This window comes from Plectropomus leopardus, chromosome 3, assembly GCF_026936395.1.
Source record: "Plectropomus leopardus strain MGB_pleo_1.0 chromosome 3, ASM2693639v1, whole genome shotgun sequence".
Lineage (NCBI taxonomy): Eukaryota > Metazoa > Chordata > Actinopteri > Perciformes > Serranidae > Plectropomus > Plectropomus leopardus.
In genome coordinates this window covers 19,226,197-19,245,051 of record NC_142178.1, presented here as the reverse complement: position 1 = coordinate 19,245,051, position 18,855 = coordinate 19,226,197, and the positions used below count along the sequence as shown (strand labels likewise).

Here is an 18,855-nt window from a genome sequence, read left to right as displayed (position 1 = left end):
TCCCACATGCTCACTTAATTGCCTACCTGCTGTTATCATTATTCCCGGGGCTCCTAATGTAAGAGGCTGTTCTTGAGATAAACGTATTACGAAGTGTCTCCGATGATCAGAGTGAAATATGAACACGGTGTTACACGAGTAACTGACTGAGGCAATCTGCCGAACACACACAGGCAACATGTTTTTGTGCTATAGAGATTTAGTTTCCATGGCTCAGCGACCATTAACCGTCTCCAATCATCGCTAGGCAACAGACCACACCTTCCTTCAGAAGTGCCACTATCACCATGGAAACAACCCGCTATATGCCAGGCCAAAGATGCCACTGCCAGAGTTCACCCTGAAACACTACGCTGGGAAGGTCACATACCAGGTACATTTTACTTTTCTTTTTTTGTAGCATTTTAAGGAAAGTAAAGATAAACATCAACATGGCATTAAAACAAAGTGGGCTTTACATTTCCTACTCTATTGTCTTAAAGTCCCAGTTAACCCTTTGAAACCTGGAGTGACATCACGTGCTGCTTTCAGATGCCTTTTACAAGTATTTAAATCTTTGAACCCAAGCAAATTGGTGCAGTTTCTTTAAAAACCATGGAGAAAAGGCAAACAGCAACTTGGTTCCACAAATTGCAAGAAATTTGTAGATTTAGAAAATTATTTACAAAAAGCTAAGGAAAAATATCAAGGAAAAAAACAAAAAGAAACGCTAGGGAAAAACTGTAATAATTAACATAATTACATATTTTCTTGTACTAGTTTGCTCATTTCTTTATATATAATTTCTTTTTCCGTTGCTCAATGTCTTCTTTCCATGTTTTTGAAAGAAATAAAGCAAAGGCTCAAAGGGTTAAGCAAGAAGCCAGAGCATCCTTAGCTATACTTAGTTATTTCCCAGTAAAACATAGTAAGGAAGAATCACAGCACTCTGGGCATGCAACTCATTTAAATAAATACTTTCCGGTCACAAATATATAATGAATATATATTATTCAAATATGTATTTGTGTCATCATTTTATCCTAATTTTTATCTTTTGACCATCCTGGAAGCATCTAATTCATTCATTTCGGAGAAATCAGGATGAGTTTCCATTGTGCACCTGTGGCTTCATGAATGCTGCAGGGAGGAGGATTTTGTGAATGGAAGCTCTGGTGTGGGGAGAGCCTGTGTCATTAAGATACTATTTTCAGGGTTATTCTACATTGTGATGACGTCACTGGTTTTTAAATCGCTTTTCTTGGCTCCAGGAAAGTTTTACAAATATAAAACCACCATGGTCCAAAAATTCAGAATAGAAAGAGTCATAGTTGACCTTGTTTGCAGTTCGAGGTTTCCCGTCAACAGTTTTACAGACGTGTCTTTTACATTGGTGGTCTAATGGGAAAATGCTGTCTGGGCCGTGGGGGATTTTTTCGCTGCAATACTGCGACTAGCCACTGGGAAAAATTTGCTGCAAGGGGGAACAGCTTTTTCCTGGAGGCCTGTCCAGCATACAGTAAACATTCACTGTAATCCAGACACTGTGTCTCTTGTTAGTGTTTTCATGATTTCTCTTTAAGCATTAGTCAAAGTTGTTTTGACTTGTAAGATCCTTTTCCAGAGACAAGGCCAGCAATGAAGCTTCTATGTGCATGTATTAAGGCAACAAGCAAATTTACCCCAGCAAGTGCCTGAAATACAATGAGTCTACGGCATTTAAGTGCTGAACAGTTGCAAGAGGGATTTAAATCAAATTCTTCACATTTGATTTGATCACTGAAGAGTGGGTGGGCTTAGCGAGATACTGAGCTACAGCAGCTTGTTGGCGCCACACAAGATAATCATTAGATCTTGTTGTGAGCAGTTTCATGTAAGAAGGAAGCATGCATCAACTCATGGATGAGAGACTTGTGCTGGTGACAGTGCAAGTCTTAACATTAATGGCATCCTCCTCAACTGAGCTGTAACATTACCTAACTCAGTGGTTTTACGTGAACTAGCTGTAGATGTACGCCTCTTTCTGTGCAGTGATACTGTTGTACAGTAGTTTGTCAGAGAGAAAATAGTTCCCACGTGAAATTACTCACAGCAAGGTCTGTTGATTATCTTAAGTGACCATTCCTGATTTCTGCAAAATGGCACTGTAGCTGAGTTTTTAAAATGGATTTTTTGGGTGCTCTGAGTACCACAAGCCGAGTGCTATCTAGTTCCACTTTATTCAAGAGAAGGCAGACATCTCTCGGGGCCCATATCTCCAACACTATCTTAGTAACAGCACCGTAGGTAAAAGAAAAAAATATGCACTTTTGATTTTGAGGTGAACTGTCCCTTTAAATCTTCATACTTGTATCAATGTGCATATGGCTGTTATACTTCTGTTTGTGAACTTCTGAATTCCTGGTTTGAACCGAACACCTTTCTAATGATTTGCCGTGCAGGTGCACAAATTCCTGGATAAGAACTTCGACACGGTCCGCCAAGATGTTCTAGACCTCTTCATCCAGAGCAAGAACAAAGTGAGAAATTCAAATACACTGACTGATGACATAGTCTCTCTTATTGTTCCAACATTTACAGTATTTTCTGTTCTTTATTCCTCTCTCATTGTGATGATGTGGAGCAAAGAGTGTTTTGACTTCTTCTTTTAACTTTTCTGTTGAGACCCATGTAGTAATTATTGTTTTCAGTTTGGAATACGTTTTTAGTTGACATTAAGTTGAACTATTGCTTTACTCATTCAGCTGTTTGAAACTCATTGTGTACTTAACACAAATACCTACTGCACTAAAAAGAAATATGACTCACCAGGATTGACTGTTCATGCTTTGGCTTACCTGTTCCTCCTGTTTGTGTGTGTGTGTATGTGTGTGTGTGTGTGTGTGTGTGTGCTTGTGTGCGCATGCGTGTGTGCACATAGATGGTATCCAGCCTCTTCTTGAAGCACTCAGAGTCTGGGTCTCAGCAGAGGTCTAACGTGCGGCGCAGCAGCACGGCTCGTCGTTATCAGGCCAACACAGTCAGCGCAAAGTTCCAGAGCAGCCTGCAGGAGCTGGTGGAGAAGATGGAAAGGTTTGAGTGAAACATTTAGCATTAAGAACATTATGGAAACCTGAAAAAACATGTTTCTAACATCAGTTTTTAAATCGTTTTTCTTGGCTTCAGGAAAGTTTTACAAATATAAAACCTCCATGGTCCAAAAATTCAGAATAGCTTTCTGGGCCGTGGGGGATTTTTTCGCTGCAATACTGCGACTAGCCACTGGGAAAATTTTCTAACGTCAGTGGAAACTGGCGAAATTGTGTCCAAAACTGCTCCCTATTTGCTGCTGAATAGTATTAGAATTTGCTCTTCCCCATCTAATTTAAATATCAAATATCTATGCACGATCTAGTGCCCTCACAGCTGAAATACAAGGTGCACTGACATGACACATCACATGGTTTTTTTACCTGCGACCCAGACCCAGTCTTTGTAGTGTGTGGTTGCTGCCAGCTGCACTGTGTGCATATTGAGTTTTGCCAAATGATAATGCAGTTAGTTATGCAGGGTTTGGAAGCGTGAATAATATTAACTGGTACTGAATTAATTAACTTGATCGTTTTAATAACAAGATGCATTGATTTGATTGATTTATTTTAATGTGAAATGTAAAAACACACAAGGTTGCTCTGCTGCATCAAATTGCCTCTGTCCTCGTTTTCTTACACAGTTCTGTGTAGTTTTTACCTGTTGTGAGAGCCAGGAAAGAGAGCATCAGTGTAAAAACAAATAGAGAGCAGTAATCAGTGTAGCAGCTTCAGCTGATTATAATGGAGGCACTTTGCCACAGGCATGCTGCGGCAGACATGTTGTGCCACATCCCATATATTTCAGCCATTATACATTTCCACATTAACATTTATTCATGTATACTTGCTATGTAAAGTAAATAAGAATCCCACTCCAGTCCAGACAGTCTGCAATTTACACATAATGAACCAGACCAAATGTTCTCTCAAAGTAGAATAACATTTTTTGGGTTTATATTGCCTACCAACATATGAGTGGGATGCTGAATCAATGCATTGAAAAAAAAGATTTCATTTTTATTAATGTAAACTTATACATGAAGAGTGAGAGTGTCTCAGAGAAACTAGGGTTGGGTACTGTTCGCATTTGAAAAAATACCGATACTGGTTGTTGTACTTCAAGTTAATTACCAGTACCCAATGACACTTTTTGCAGTACTTTACTCTCTCTTTAATAATAACAATGTCATTTTTTGACAAGCTTCAATCAACAAGTGATTCTCATCCTTTTCAAATCACACATAGCACACCTGTCTGTCTTTCTGCTTGTTTGTGTGTGTGTATATGTTTTTGTGCGTGTGTGCGCGCGTGTGCGTGTGCCTATAGTCTTGCTCACTCTCTGTTAAGACACAACTGACAAATATGTGGAGTAAATACTTAATTTAAAAAACATGATCACAAACAGCAATGATACAAGGCTATTGATAAATACAACTGAAACGATAATAGACTTGTTAGAATGAAATGATCCGCACTGCAGTGAAAGTTTCAGCTCACTGGAAAGCAGATGGAGCATCTTGGCTGGCTTTCTGGGTTTGGGGCATTTTGCAGCGCCTCACCTCCTTTCTGAACCCGGCGACTCCGCAGAGCCTCGTTGTCTCTGCTACAAAGCGCCCCGAAGCCAGCCAAGGAGTTCTGCGAGCGGCTTTCTGGCTTCGGGGTGCTTTGTGATGCTTACGCCTCCTGTCTGAGCCCGGTGTTTTCACCCAGGTGTGCTCTTAGCAAGTGAAATTTGACCCAACGTGAATGAGTACCCAACTCTAGGAAAAACTGACACATATTTTGCAAAAAGTATCAAAGCTCGAGAGGTTCTGATACATTTACATGTATCAACTCCAAGAAACCGTGAAAAGAACTGGTACGACCTTCCCTAGTAGGGAGTCAGGAATAGGTAAACGAATAGTAAACAGTGTGTTGTGCCTTGGTGTACCAATAGATTAAAATTATTAGAGATTTGTTCTGAGACTCTTATAAGCTGCCAGTGTCAGTTTATAGGGGCTATTTATCTTGTGAAGATTCATTTCATTTGCTTAATTTGAGCTCAGTCACGTCTCTTACAGATAAAAACAGAGTGGAGGCCTCTGGAGGTCTTTTAGTCTTAAACTGATAATCTGTTTCTTGAACTGTAAAAGCATGTCTTGCTCTACCGATTTCTTACCAAGTTGATTTCCCTTAGTTTCCTCTCAGGTGTAAAGGTGACCTCCTTGCAAAGAATTAATGTAATAAACTTTCATCAAATCATACATTCATTCATCCATCCGTTCGTTCTCATCTATCTGTGACAGGTGTAACCCTTATTTTGTGCGATGCATCAAGCCAAATCATCATAAGGTATATTTGCAAGTTGGATGATGTGTGCAGGTTTGCAGTGTTTATTTCTTTTTTTTTTTACATTTGAATTTATCTGTAGCATGCAGCTTATGTGTATTATGTGTATGATTGTATAGGAGCCAGGAGTGTTTGACATGGAGCTGGTCAACATTCAGCTACATTACTCTGGCATCATGGAGACCATCCACATCAGGAAGGACGGTTACCCAATAAGACTGCCCTTTCACAGCTTCCTATCAAGGTCGGTTACCTAACAATCTTCACTTTTAGCCTGTTTAGGGAGAGATGTAATGTCTAATTGAGCCATGTAAGATCAAATATGGTTCAGCTTCCTTTTCTAAAAATAATTATATCTGCTCCTCTTACAACTCACGACCTTCAGATTGTAATAAAGAAGAAAGAAAAAAAAGAGATTGCTTGAATGATTGGCTTTTTCTGGCAGGAGTACAATTCACACACCAATTTCTCCATGCTGAAATAGCCATCTGGCACTTGCCAGCTCCTGCAGAAGGAAAGCAGCAGAAACCAATTGATCTCGCAGCACCCCTGACCACCGGCTGCCAAAGTAGTCTGACTTACAGTGTTACAGAAAAACAGTTTTGAGAGTCAAACATTCACAGTCAATTAGATTCACATAATAACTGCACTGCTCCCTCAGTTAGATTCACATTATAAATACAAACTAATATATAACTACCAAAACCCAGAATACCAGTAAGCCTCAACCTAGGTCTCCATGTTTTACATGCACACTGAGTTAAACGGTCAGTTCACCCTAAAATCAAAAATGCATAGTTTTCCACTTGCTTGCAGTAATATTTATCAGCCTAGATTGTTTTGGGTTTAAGCTGCCAAGTGTTGTCTGCCTTCCCTCAAATAAAATAAAGCTAGATGGCACTTGGCTCGTGGTGCTCAAACCACCAAAAACATGTGTATATATATATATATATATATATATATATATATATATATATATATATATATATATATATATATATATATATATTAGTGCTGGGCATAGATTAATTTTTTTAATCTAGATTAATCTCACTGCAATTCTGTAGTTAATCTAGATTAATCTAGATTAAAATTATAGATTTGAATTTTGCCAAAGACATTCAAAATAATATCTATCTATCTAAATGATGAAAATGCATCACAAACTGCTTGAGAAAGCTATTCTACTATAATATTTGGTAAAGAAAAATAATGTTCCATAAGATTTACTTTGGTGTTTAACTTTTTTTTATTTTGTTAAACACAGACATTTAGGAACACAGGTTCTGTCTCCATGTGGAAAAAGCTTTTTCCTGCTAACTGGAATGAACAGCAGAGGGCGCAGCCTCTGATAACATGACCCTAACTGAACTGTGGGCCTACATTAGAGGTCATGAAGAAGACCATTAACAGTCAGCAGCTTTGTGACACGGCTTGAGCCAATCACTCCAGTCACTCAGGCAGACCAGCTTCCGCCTTGTTCACGCCCCCTCCGCGTGAACAAGGCGGAAGGTAGGTATACATCCGCGCTTAAACAACAAAGTGAAATTGGTGCCTTGCTCACTGTATAGACCCAACTTAGTGAATAGTTTATCGCGCGATAAGGAAATTATCGCGCGATAAGAATCCCGCGTTAACGCAGCACGTTAACGCCGTTAGCGGCCCAGCACTAATATATATATATATTTTTTTTTTTTCTTTTTACTGAACTATACCCACCAACCACATCACTGCACAGAAGGAAGCATGCATCTACTGATAGTTCACCTAATACCACTGAGTTAAATAACGTTACAGCTCAGCCACCATTAGTGTTTAGCCTCATGTCCATGCGTAGATGCACGTTTCCTTCTGCACTATGATACAGTAGTAGTGTAGTAGAAGGAAAATAGTTCCTACATTAAACTGCTTACAACATAGTCTGTGGATTTTGTTGAGTAACCAGGTCATAATTTCTGTAAAGAGGCATTGCTGTTTTTTTTTTAGCCACTTTGAACATCACAATGCAAACTAGCCCCATTGCATTAGAGAGAAGGCGCACATCTCTACAGTAGCACCTTTAACACTCAGCATTTCACACCAAAAAAATCTGGACTTATAAATAGCACCACAGGTAAGCGGAAAAAATATGTATTTTTCGATTTTGGGGTTAACTATCTTTTTAAGACAAATGTTGCAGCTTTGGATTTCACTGATCCTCGTTTACATTTACTCCCGAATTCTTGGACTGACATTTAAAATGTTTGTGTGGGGGAATGCGCAGGTATAAGGCCCTGCTCTGCCTGAAGGATACTCCTCCAGCTGACGGAGAAAACTGTGTCGTCATGCTCCACAAGCTCGCTCCGGTCCAGAATGGCTCGTATCAGCTGGGAGTCAGCAAGGTGAGCTCTCTCAGTTACATACACGTATACAAAATACAAACTTAGGTCAAAGTAATCACACATAAGAAGTAAATATTGTAATACAGAGATGTGTGTGTGTGTGTGTGTGTGTGTGTGTGTGTGTGTGTGTGTGTGTGTTAGATTTTTCTGAAAGAGGAGCTCTATCAGCTGTTGGAGGGGAAGCGTGACCGTGTTCTAAACATCGCTGCCATGACGCTGCAGAGATACACCCGCGCGTGTATGATCCAAAAGAAATTTGCCAAGTTGAGACGGCGCGTGATCCTGCTCGAAACTTGCTGCAGAGGCTACCTGGCCAGGTAATAATCAAATTCAACTCAGATTCGAAGGTTTTGTGTCTACGATTTAGGTCCATCTATTGACAGAAATGGAATAGAATATTTATAAATACATTTTCATCAATTTATAAACACCTGAACATAAGAGTCTTTGGTAATTTTCATTTCCTTAGAAAGAGAAGTTTCTATGTACATAGGGAGCAGGTATCTTCCATGGAGTTTGCCATGTTGTTTCTACAGTAGCCCAGAGCAGTCAAACCAAACACTGGGTCTAGATAGGAACATCTGTGTTTCACTTTATTGTACCAGCCAGTGTAGTTCTCCTAAACACTTGCCATACAGAAGAAGCTTCTGTTCTGCAGCCTCACCGCTAGATGCCACTAATCCTACACAACGGACCTTTAATGGCTGATTAGTAAAATAAAGGGGTGCCCCTTCAAACTATATGTACAGACTGTACAGAGTGGTGTACAGCTTCACCAAAGAAGGATTTTTCTCATTAGGTTGTTTTATTTGATAATTTTTGCATTTTACAAACTGAATTATTCTGTTTCCCCCAATGAATACAGAAAGTAAAAGAAGAAAAGAAAAAACGGGGGAAAAAAGAAATGAATTAATTTTAAAATCAGAAGGCACTCCAAGAGCTCAGACTTCTGCCAAGACCAAATACCCTTTCTCACAATGTTAATGTAGGTAAAAAAAAATAATTCTTGTATCCACATTGTGATTCTGATCCCCTCCAAAAAAGTTAAAGTTTCTATACGTGACATTCATAGAGTTAGTATAGCAGCAAACATGCATGTGCGTATTTCATTGGCTGGCTCATTGCAGGGGATTTGCACTGCGCTCATACATCGCTTACCACTGATATTGGGAAAGGGTTGCCGTGGAAGCGTAGCATCCATCCTCCAGTTCCCCCCTTGTTAACACCATCAGTTCTGTCAGCATTGTCACTTGCGCTGTTTATGGCATTAGCACCGTTAGCTACTAACTAGGTTCATGTTTCTAGATAGCTCAAAGTCCTCTGAATTTAGATAATAGAGCCTCTTTAACCCTTTGGAACCTGAGCAAAATAGCTTGATTTCCTTCAAAAACATGGGAAGAAAGCAATGAACAACGAAACAAGAAATGACCCAAAAATTAGCAAGACATTTGTTAAAAAAAAAAAAACAAGGAACAAGAAAATGACCCAAAAATTAGTAACAGAAAACCCCCCAAACAAAAAAAATGAAAAAACGAAATCTAAATTATAAAAATACCCCACAACAAACAAGACCTGGAAAAAATGCTTAAAAATTATAATTCTACAATATGATTTAAAATATGTAATTATGATGATTATAAATGTAGCTTGGCTAATTTAAGAAAATTTCCCGTGCTTTTTAAAAAAAATAAAAATAAAATCCAATTTTGCAATATGTGGAACATTTCTTGCTCATTGCCTTTTTTCCAATGTTCTTTAAAAAGAAATTGCATCAATTTTCAAAAGTTTAAATACTTGTGAAAGTAGCACAAGAAAACTCATCTCACTCCAGGTTTCAAAGGGTTAATGGGTCCTTGCCCCATGCTACACCCTTTCACCAATTTTAATGAAAATCGAGCCAGTAGATTTTCTCTAATTCTGCTGATAAACAGACAAACACACAAACGGATAAATGCACAAACAGATGAATGCACAACGGTATGGAAATTATGACCACTTCCTTGCTGGGGGTAGTCATCCTGGTTCCCAGTGCTCAGTTTGAATACCACTTTCATCATCAGCCTCTTACTGGCAGTTGACTCTTCAGAGCTTTAGCTTTCGTTAATGGGCAGCACCCTGACCTGCGTGAGTCTGGAGTTTCAGTCTTGAGCTGGGCAATTTAGGCTTTAGTGTTTGGTTTCCAAAAGCCAAATAGGTCAAAGCTTATCACAGTCGGCCTGCTTCTTTTGTCCTTTATGTGAGAAGACAGGGTCAGAGGAATCAGGTGGTGCTCATCCATCACTCACTGCCGGTCTGACCAATCCTGGAGACGTGATGCAAATTTGAATTTTATTTGAATGTGTAATCATTCACTTTCTTGCTTAATGATGACACTAAAATGGCAATAAACGCAAGGTCAAACCTTTTAGATCTGTAATGATACTTCAGAGATCGTCGGTCACAACTTAATGAATATAGGTAAATTACATATCATATCAACTCTACGAGAGTGATTAACACAAATCTCAGGACACCAATTGTGCTGTCTGTTCCAATTACAGTGATTGATGTCATAGTAAAACGTCAAAATGTTTCAATTCATTTGACATCTTGCTCTTTCCCTCTACTCTGTCTGTATCTGCATAAATTACCCATCTTTTCCTGCACAGAAAAAAGTTCGCTCTGAGGAGGAAGTACCTCATCCGGCTTCGCTCCACTGTGCTGCTCATTGTCAACCGCCAGCGTTACATGAGGGTATGCACACTGTGTCATTTACAGTATTTGTGTTTGAAAGATGAATAAAAAAAAATAAACAAATGTGTGAAGTGAGATGCTGTTTTCTTTTCTGTCAGACAGTGGTGGAGCCTGCAAGGAAGGCAGAGGAGGTGAGTGAGGGTGTGAAATAAAGTGCGTGAGAGGGAGAGGAGACACATTTTGAAGAAAAAGATGGAGATGCAGCATCGGTGTGTAATGTAAGTGTTTGCATATGTGTGTGTTTGCGATGTGTGTAGGATCGCATCAACAGAGAAGTGGTGAATGTAACGACGCTGCCTATCCCTGCTGAGCTGGCAGTTCTGCTGCAGGCGGCCTCAGGTGCACACACATACACACACACACACACACACACACACACACACACACACAGAGTATATATACAGCACACTGATCTGCAGTCCGTCCGTGCTATAAATAAACTTCCATCAACAGATGTGTTCCACCTTGTTTGCAGGTGGGTTTAACAATATTTACCGTAGTATTTCTGTGATGACACCTGGCCTGCTGTCTGTGTGTGTGTGTGTGTGTGTGTGTGTGTGTGTGTGTGTGTGTGTGTGTGTGTGTGTGTGTGTGTGTGTGTGTGTGTGTGTGTGTGTGTGTGTGTGTATTTGCAGGTGGTGAGGAGCTGCACTCTGACTGCTTGGCGGTGGTCCAGGCTCCAAAGGTTCAGGTTGACCCTCAGCTGACCCTGCCCCTGGATATCAACAACTACCTCATGACACACTACATCCGGGCCATATTTAGGGTAAACACACACACGCACACACATGCAGAAAATCGACATGTAAAAACCCACGGATAAAACATAATTTGACCTTGTTGACCTTGACTGGACCCAGGACAGGGTTGTTGCACTGCTCCATCCATGTAACTGCGTTAACAATCACTGTGTAAAATCAACTGTAAACACTGCATGATTGTGTGTGTGTGTTTTAGGAGCCGTTGTTTGGGATGCTGACAGCCCCACTGGAGAGTTCACTGATTCGAATGGATGAGGAGCTAAAACACGGAGCCCTGAACGTTTTCATTCTGGTATGTGTTGCATTCACATGTTGCGGGGAAACTCCAGCATCCATGACCTTTAACCCTCTATGACACGCATTATGATGCCAGTTGGTAAAAAAAAAATTGTAATATTTTTAGCCATAAAATACACTACACAAACATAATTTAAAGAAATTTTCAAAATGTATATTTTTCTTTCGGGTTACACTTTTGGGTATGGTACCTTAAAGCAACAGTGTACCATAACTGTTGGAGCTGAACCATGCCAGAAAGGCCCCCAAAAAAGTACTTATATGGCCTCCAGAAAGTCTTAATACAATATAAACAGTGCTATTGGTTTTCTTAGTGTCCTGGCTCTTTTTAAAAGTATTACAATATAACTGAGAATTATTGCGTGAGTGTAAACAGCCATAAATAGGTATGTTGCCCATAGGCAACACTGTGCCATAGTGGTTTAAGTCCATTGCTAAACAGCATCAGGAAATAAAATAAACAAGTCCTGTAGTTTAAGCTGATTAAAAGACTTCATTAAAAAATGAAAGACATAGCCATTTGGGATAGTATGTCTATCTACAAATGTAATAAAACAACATGTTTTTACCTTTTGAACTTGATTTCACTGTTGTTTTGTTACTCTGATATTAGAAGTTCAGAACAAAACATTAAAGCCGCTGAAGTCTTGTCACAATGCAATGCTCTGCTGGGAAACCTTGAGTCCTGGCATTCATGTGGATGCCACTTGACACGCACCTCCCACTGCACACTGTCACAGACAAACTGCACCCCATCATGGCATCGTCACTCCCTGATGACAATGGCCTCCCAGCAGGCCAGTGCAGCATGCTGCACTACAGAAATTGTTCAGGAAATGACCCCTGGAATGTGACAAAGAGCTCAAGGCATCGATGTAGCCTCAAGATAAACCAGATCCGAATCTGGTCTAGCAGCCATGGGACTTTTGTATACTCCATCTCAACAAACAGGAGCCAAAGATCTGCTGTCAGTACCTTGATGTCAGACACCACAGGACACCTCCAGAGGCCCTGTGTCCATGTCGCAACAGACCAGATGACCCACCATTGATCGGACTTGGCTCTCTAGTACTGGTACATCCTACACATGCTCGATCAGATTGGGGTCTGGGAAATTTGGATGCCATGTTGAGACCTTGAGATCGTTGTTCTAAGGGGGATTTCCTGAGCAGTTATTGGCACATTGTCCTGATTGGGGTCCATTGCCATCAGGGAGGGCCGTTGCCATGAAGGGGTGTATTTGGGTGAGTGGTGCATGGCAAGTGGCATCCACATGAATACCAGGATCAGAAGTTTCCCAGCAGAACATTGAATTGTCACAAAATGATTGTTGTGGCTTATCGATGTACATCATATACATGCACACAAAAAGTCAGTGATTTATAGTGTTTTCACAGTAGGATATTTCAACATATTTTCAAGCAGGCCTTATGTCATGGCTGTAGTGTGACTTTAAAATTTAAAATTTGATAAAATCTGGTAAAATCTATTGGAGAGTTAGGCTGACTCAAAACAGCATGTAGACAGTGGGTATGTTTTACAACAAATTGATTTATTACTGATAAAAAGAGAAAAGTAAAAGCAAGTTAAAACTAATTAAAATGAGTCCACATAAAATATTCCAGTATTAAAAGTCTAGTGTTCCCCAAGCACAGAGCAGTCCTTTCAGCCTTGTAGTTGTAGCGCACAGATGGTCCTAAGTCCCCCAAGCAAGTGACGTCTTCAGATAAAAAAAAGGCCAGTTTCTTATTTAGTAAATTGTTTTGTTTTTGTCACTCTCTGATGTAGTCGGTATCACTGTCGTGACTCTGGGCCAACTCCTAACGCTTAAACATTTCTGACCATCAAAACATAAAAGAGGGATTTATATGGTGGAGGGATGAATGGTGCATTCACCCCTCCGCTTTCCCAGGAGGCATGTCCCTCTCTTTGCAGCGGTCTGCTGTGGTGGCGTGCACGTGCGTCGAGCCTGCGTTCCTGTCTGCCTCCGTCATGGCTCCTGCGAGCTGTCCACCGTCCTCCCGGTTCTGCAGTCCTGTAACCTCGACCGGGCTGTAGGCTGGCGATTTTCTCTTTCTCCTCTCACTGCCGTCTGTACAGACCAAGTCTGTGCTACTCTGCTCTACTATGGCGTCTCTACTCTCTTCTCAGCGCGCATACACGCCACACACCTGTGCTGCAACTCCCAATTAGCTGTGAGGAGGGAGGTAGAAAAACATTGCTGTGAAGCCCAGTGCACCAATCAGCACCACCTGCACCCAGGTGTCCTTTCAGTTTAAATCACAAACCCCACGAAAACACACAGGATCCCCACAACCAGACAGCGCCGCCACCAGGACCAGGCACACACACCCCCACATCCCCAACACACACACATACCCCATTACCATGTGACACGTGAAAAGCTAAGACAAATGATTCCTAGGAGAACTTTACAATCTTCAGTGTTGTAATTGGTTTTGTAAGGTTACAGTATGTGTTATAAATGCCTTTGCGTTTGACAGATACTAAGATTTATGGGTGATCCGAACTTGAATGGGGCTCAGGAGAACCTGTTTGGGAACTACATCATCCAGAGAGGACTTGCCAATCCCAGCCTGCGAGATGAGATCCTGGCTCAGGTAGCCAATCAGGTGAGGCACAGCTTGTTTTTTTGGCCGGTGGGATGGAAATGAAAGACCAACAGGACAGAATCTGTCACTAATATTGCACATTATCTCTTTATTTTCTCCTAGGTGTGGAGGAATCCTAATATTTTGAATTCAGAGCGTGGCTGGCTCCTCCTGTCCTCCTGTCTCTCTGCCTTCCTGCCCTCTCAGAGGCTGGCCAAGTACTTGCTGAAGTAAGAAACTTGTCAAAAAGTCAAATAAATTCATATTAATGTAAATCACCATGGCCAGGTAATAATTATACAGTATAGTTATCACCCGCTTTTCCCGGCTTACAGGTTTTAATAATTTTCGGTGCCTTTGTTTGTGTCTCTCTTTGTGCACGTTGTTGTTGTAGGTTTGTATCTGATTACGGGCCAGAGGGCTACGATTGTGTGTGTCAGCACCGGCTCCTTCAAGCTCTGCAGAGGTTGAATGTCGGGCCAGAGTATGTTCGCACGTACCCACCCTGTCTGCTTGAGTGGACTGCCAATCGCAAGAGAGCTCACACTGTTCTGCACATACACTGCTTCGATGGTGAGAGCACACAGACACAGCACGTGTAGCAAAGTGGTGAAACTGGGGATTTTAACATTTTGTACTTGGTTGCAAAATTTTGGATGGACTTAAATGAGAGTGCAAGGGCATCTCTATGCAATTAATGACCCTTGAGCCATCTGCATATTGTCTTTTTTAGAGGGATATTTATGGGGTGACAGACAGTTAATGGTATATAGAAGTGGTATACATCATCTGAAAACTGAGAACCTGAAGATTAATTAGAGATGCAGTTCAGCACAAGTTTTCCAGTCACAAAAGTCACAAAATCAAAAAAAGTACAAATCGGACTTGTAAATATATTGATTTTAAGTCATGAAATCCTTGCTGTTTTTTAATTTGTTTTCTTAATATTGTCATGTTTTGTGGTATTATGGTCACTTCAGAAAATGTTATTGATACACTCTGAAAAACAGAAAAAAAGAAAAATGGTGATGATAATTACTCATGTGATTCGTGTATTTATCACACCTGTGGATAATCATGAAATTTCACTGAGCAAACCTGAAGAAATTGCAGGCAAAACATGCTGCTCGCTTTGAATAAAGTCACAGGAAAGTTCTTCATTGTGTGGTAGTCGACTTTGTTTTTTACTTTAAATGCTGCAAATGTGCTGATAACGGTGAAACTAAAAACTTGCGTGTCACTTTTTGCCCTCCTGCAACAGAAGGAGAACTAGTTTTTTCTGTCTAAAAAGAATAGTGTTTTTTCCATGAGTAAATTTGTGATAGTGATTTGTCTTAATCACAGGCTGCAACACTGCACAAGGCTCAGATATGCAGATAACATTACAAACACAGACCAGCAGTACCTTTCAGTGTCAACATAATGTGCATCGTGAATTTGAGGCCCATTTATTTTGACTCCCTTCGGCTTTGACTCCCTCTTGTTGACCCAACTTCACCTTTCTGTTTTTGTGTTGGTTTTTTCAACCTGAGCTCAGTCAGTGTGTGCTTTATCCAGCACGCAAGAGTTATCTGTCTCTCATTTCCTCCTCTCATCCAGCTAATCTGTCCTCTGGCCTTTTGGCAAGTCTACTGAGGATTAGACAACACCTGATAGTCTCTCTACTTCACTGGCTTTGTTGTCTGTTTGTTGATGCTGGTGTCTGTGTAAATCTTCATAGACAGACAGGGGAGAGTGCTACAGACTGTGTCTTAGTGATACAGAAGAGAAACTATTTCATAAGCTGATTGAAATGGCTCTTAGTGCATTATGAGATGAAAAACATCATTTAAAAGTGGTATGTTTTATTGAGTAACTACTGTATGTCAGAGGCCATTTGTCTTTCTAAAGTGTTGTCTTTTCTCCGGCAGGCGTGTCCTTCCTTTGTCCTCTACACTCCTGGACAACAGGAGAAGAAATGGCCAAAGACATCTTACAACACAGGTATCATCTTACTGTAAAACATGAGCACTAAGTACATGGATGAGATTACAGAAAAAAAGATGAACGTAGGAAACCAGAGAGATGTCTTGCTGGAGAAGAGCTTATTCATGTGCATTGTTGTATTTTGTGTGTGTAGAGGTGTGTTGGAGGGCCGTCGAGGCTGGTCGGTGCTTCTGAAGGAGACGGCTCAGTGGGTGGAGCTGGAGGGCTCCGACTACGTTCTGGACTTGATGTCGGATCTGGAGCTTCCTGCCGACTTCCCCAAACACAGCAGCTACTTCATCATCTCTGCACAGGAACCAACCAGAGTGCGGCCCAATGCCAGCATGTGAGACACACATTTACGCAGTCCATATAATTAACCCTATGAGCAAATTGGCTTGGTTTCTTTCAAAAAGGTGGGAAGAAGGCAATGAGCAGCTTAACAAGAAATTACTCTAACATTTGCGAGAACATGGTATAAAGTACAGGAAAATTACCTGAAAATTCACCAAAAAAAAGAATGTTTAGAAAATTACCTTATAAAATGTGCTTCAAAATTGTAATCATTCTGTAACTTTTTAAAAAATATGTAATTATGATGATTATGATAATTTTTTCCCTACACATTTTTTGCTAGCATTATTAAAAAAAAACATTATTTTCTAAATCTTTTAAATTCTTGCAATTTATGAAATATTTATTACCAGAGCGCTCATTGCCTTTTCCCATGTGTGTTTTTTTTTAAGAAATTGAACCACTTTGCACAGGGTTCAAAAGGTTTAAATACGTGCAAAAAGGTGTCTGAACGCAGCACAAGAAAAGTGATGTCAATCCAGGTTTCAAAGGGTTAATATTTAATGTGTTATACTTAGGTACAATTTTTGATACTTCTTCTTTACTCGAGTATTTCCATTTTATGCTCCTTTATAATGTTGTACTTTTCACTGCACTACATTCCTCAGACAGCTGTTGTTACTAATTAATTAAAAAGTTACATTAAAAAATGTTTAATAGGCTTATAAATTACAAGACTCAACTTCTTACAAAAACGGCAGTTAGCAGTTCCTCAAGGAGACGTTTCCCATTAAGACGTCTCAGATGGTTTCATTTCAACAAGGCCCAAGGAAAAACAATTATCAAGTCAAGTTGTTCAAAGTTTGATTTTCTTCTTCCTCTCCCTTTAATCATCTCACAAACCCACAGATTCATCTTGTGGCCTTTGAAAAAAAAAGACAAAAGTCCTACTTAGGTAGGACTTAGGTGTAGAAGGTTTAGGTTTAGGAGCATATTTTGACAGAAATTATATAAAAAATTAAAAACTATGTTTTTTTTGTTTATAATTACCCGAAAATAAGAATTGCCGTGTTTTCATTACCACAGAAAAAGCCATTTATATCTACATACGGAGCAGGTCCTCTTCCATTGAGTCCTACATGTTGTTCTACAGTAGTCCAACATGGAGGAACCAAACATTGGCTCTCGAGAGGGTCATTTGCATTTTTGTGTTTTTACATCGGCTGCCGCAGTTCTCCTGCATGCAAGTTGCAACCTCACACCTTTCACATACATTTAAACCTTTGTAACCTGAGAAATTAGTGTGACTTCTTTTGAAAGCATGGATAAAAAGGCAAAGAGCAACTTGGCAAGAGATGTCACACAAATTGAAATTCAGAAAGGTTAAAGAAAATGCCCTGAAAATTAGTATTAAAAGAGAGAGATATATGGAAAATGTTGAGAAAACTAAATTCAAAATAATTCTTATTAATTTTTTAACTATAACTATATATTTAGCATTATTTGTGTGTTAGTTTTTTTTTTAATTATTTTTCATTTTTAGCTATTTAGCAGTTTCATAACTTGTAACTTCTTCCCATGTTTTTGACGTGAATCAAGCCAATTTGTAAATATTTTTTCTCTTACTATCTTACAGAAGCCTGTTGGGTGGTGGGTTTGACGTGAAGGATGATGTCATGTCCTCAGTCTTACCCGGGTCTGATGGACGAGGTACACATTTCACCATGAACATATAGCCGCTCACACACATTGATTTTAATGACAGTAGACGATGAAGCGCTCTCCTCTGCCCTCACAGACTTGGAGCCTCAGAGAGGGATGGATCGTTATCTCGACAGCCTGTTTGACCCTGTACTGTCTGAGGGAACCGGAGTAAGTTACATAACTCACTCAGTGACACACTTGACCGCCTGAGAGGAGATTCCTCTGTCAACCATTTACTGTTGCTCACTGTACAGGTCATGTAGAGCTCTGTCTTGTGTGTTTTATTTTTGCAAAACATGAAGAGGAAAATTAGTAAACAGATACAGATATTACAAAAAAACAATATTTATGACAAAGTTGTCTCTAAACATATGAACAGCACAGATAGAGTGATTTCCACAGATCTGAGTTTTTGCTCATCCCTTAACCTGGAAATCAGCCTAAGTTATAAATGCCGGCATCGTTTAACTATTGGTCCCAGATCTTATGAAATAAGAAATGTGTCCTTCAGAGCTGAGAGGAAAGCCTCAAATTGAATCATAGTTGTTATAGTTATTTCAAACCCGGTGTTTTAACTGTAATCCAGAGACTTAATGCAGACCTCCTGCCACAGTTCAATAAAATATGCATTAAGAGTGCGTGCGGTCACTTGTTTTTGCGTTAGTACAGTGGAAAATGCTTATATGTTTCAATTAGCTTGAGACAGAATCATTCTGTGCAAACGCTGTTC

At 40.0% G+C, this 18,855-nt stretch overlaps 1 protein-coding gene across 1 annotated transcript in view; it reads left to right on the top strand.

Annotated features, from left to right (window-relative positions):
- Positions 1–18,855, top strand: part of LOC121941739 (unconventional myosin-XV) — a 56,641-nt gene that overhangs the window by 11,261 nt on the left and 26,525 nt on the right. The window contains exons 16-34 of the mRNA XM_088075826.1: positions 248–373; positions 2,421–2,498; positions 2,900–3,051; positions 5,336–5,381; positions 5,498–5,622; positions 7,642–7,759; positions 7,901–8,076; positions 10,408–10,492; positions 10,591–10,623; positions 10,750–10,831; positions 11,128–11,258; positions 11,450–11,545; positions 14,055–14,183; positions 14,286–14,392; positions 14,557–14,735; positions 16,073–16,145; positions 16,282–16,473; positions 18,058–18,131; positions 18,220–18,293. Of these exons, the coding sequence (XP_087931952.1) occupies positions 248–373; positions 2,421–2,498; positions 2,900–3,051; positions 5,336–5,381; positions 5,498–5,622; positions 7,642–7,759; positions 7,901–8,076; positions 10,408–10,492; positions 10,591–10,623; positions 10,750–10,831; positions 11,128–11,258; positions 11,450–11,545; positions 14,055–14,183; positions 14,286–14,392; positions 14,557–14,735; positions 16,073–16,145; positions 16,282–16,473; positions 18,058–18,131; positions 18,220–18,293 (2,076 nt within the window). The remainder of the gene's footprint in view (positions 1–247; positions 374–2,420; positions 2,499–2,899; positions 3,052–5,335; positions 5,382–5,497; positions 5,623–7,641; positions 7,760–7,900; positions 8,077–10,407; positions 10,493–10,590; positions 10,624–10,749; positions 10,832–11,127; positions 11,259–11,449; positions 11,546–14,054; positions 14,184–14,285; positions 14,393–14,556; positions 14,736–16,072; positions 16,146–16,281; positions 16,474–18,057; positions 18,132–18,219; positions 18,294–18,855) is intronic.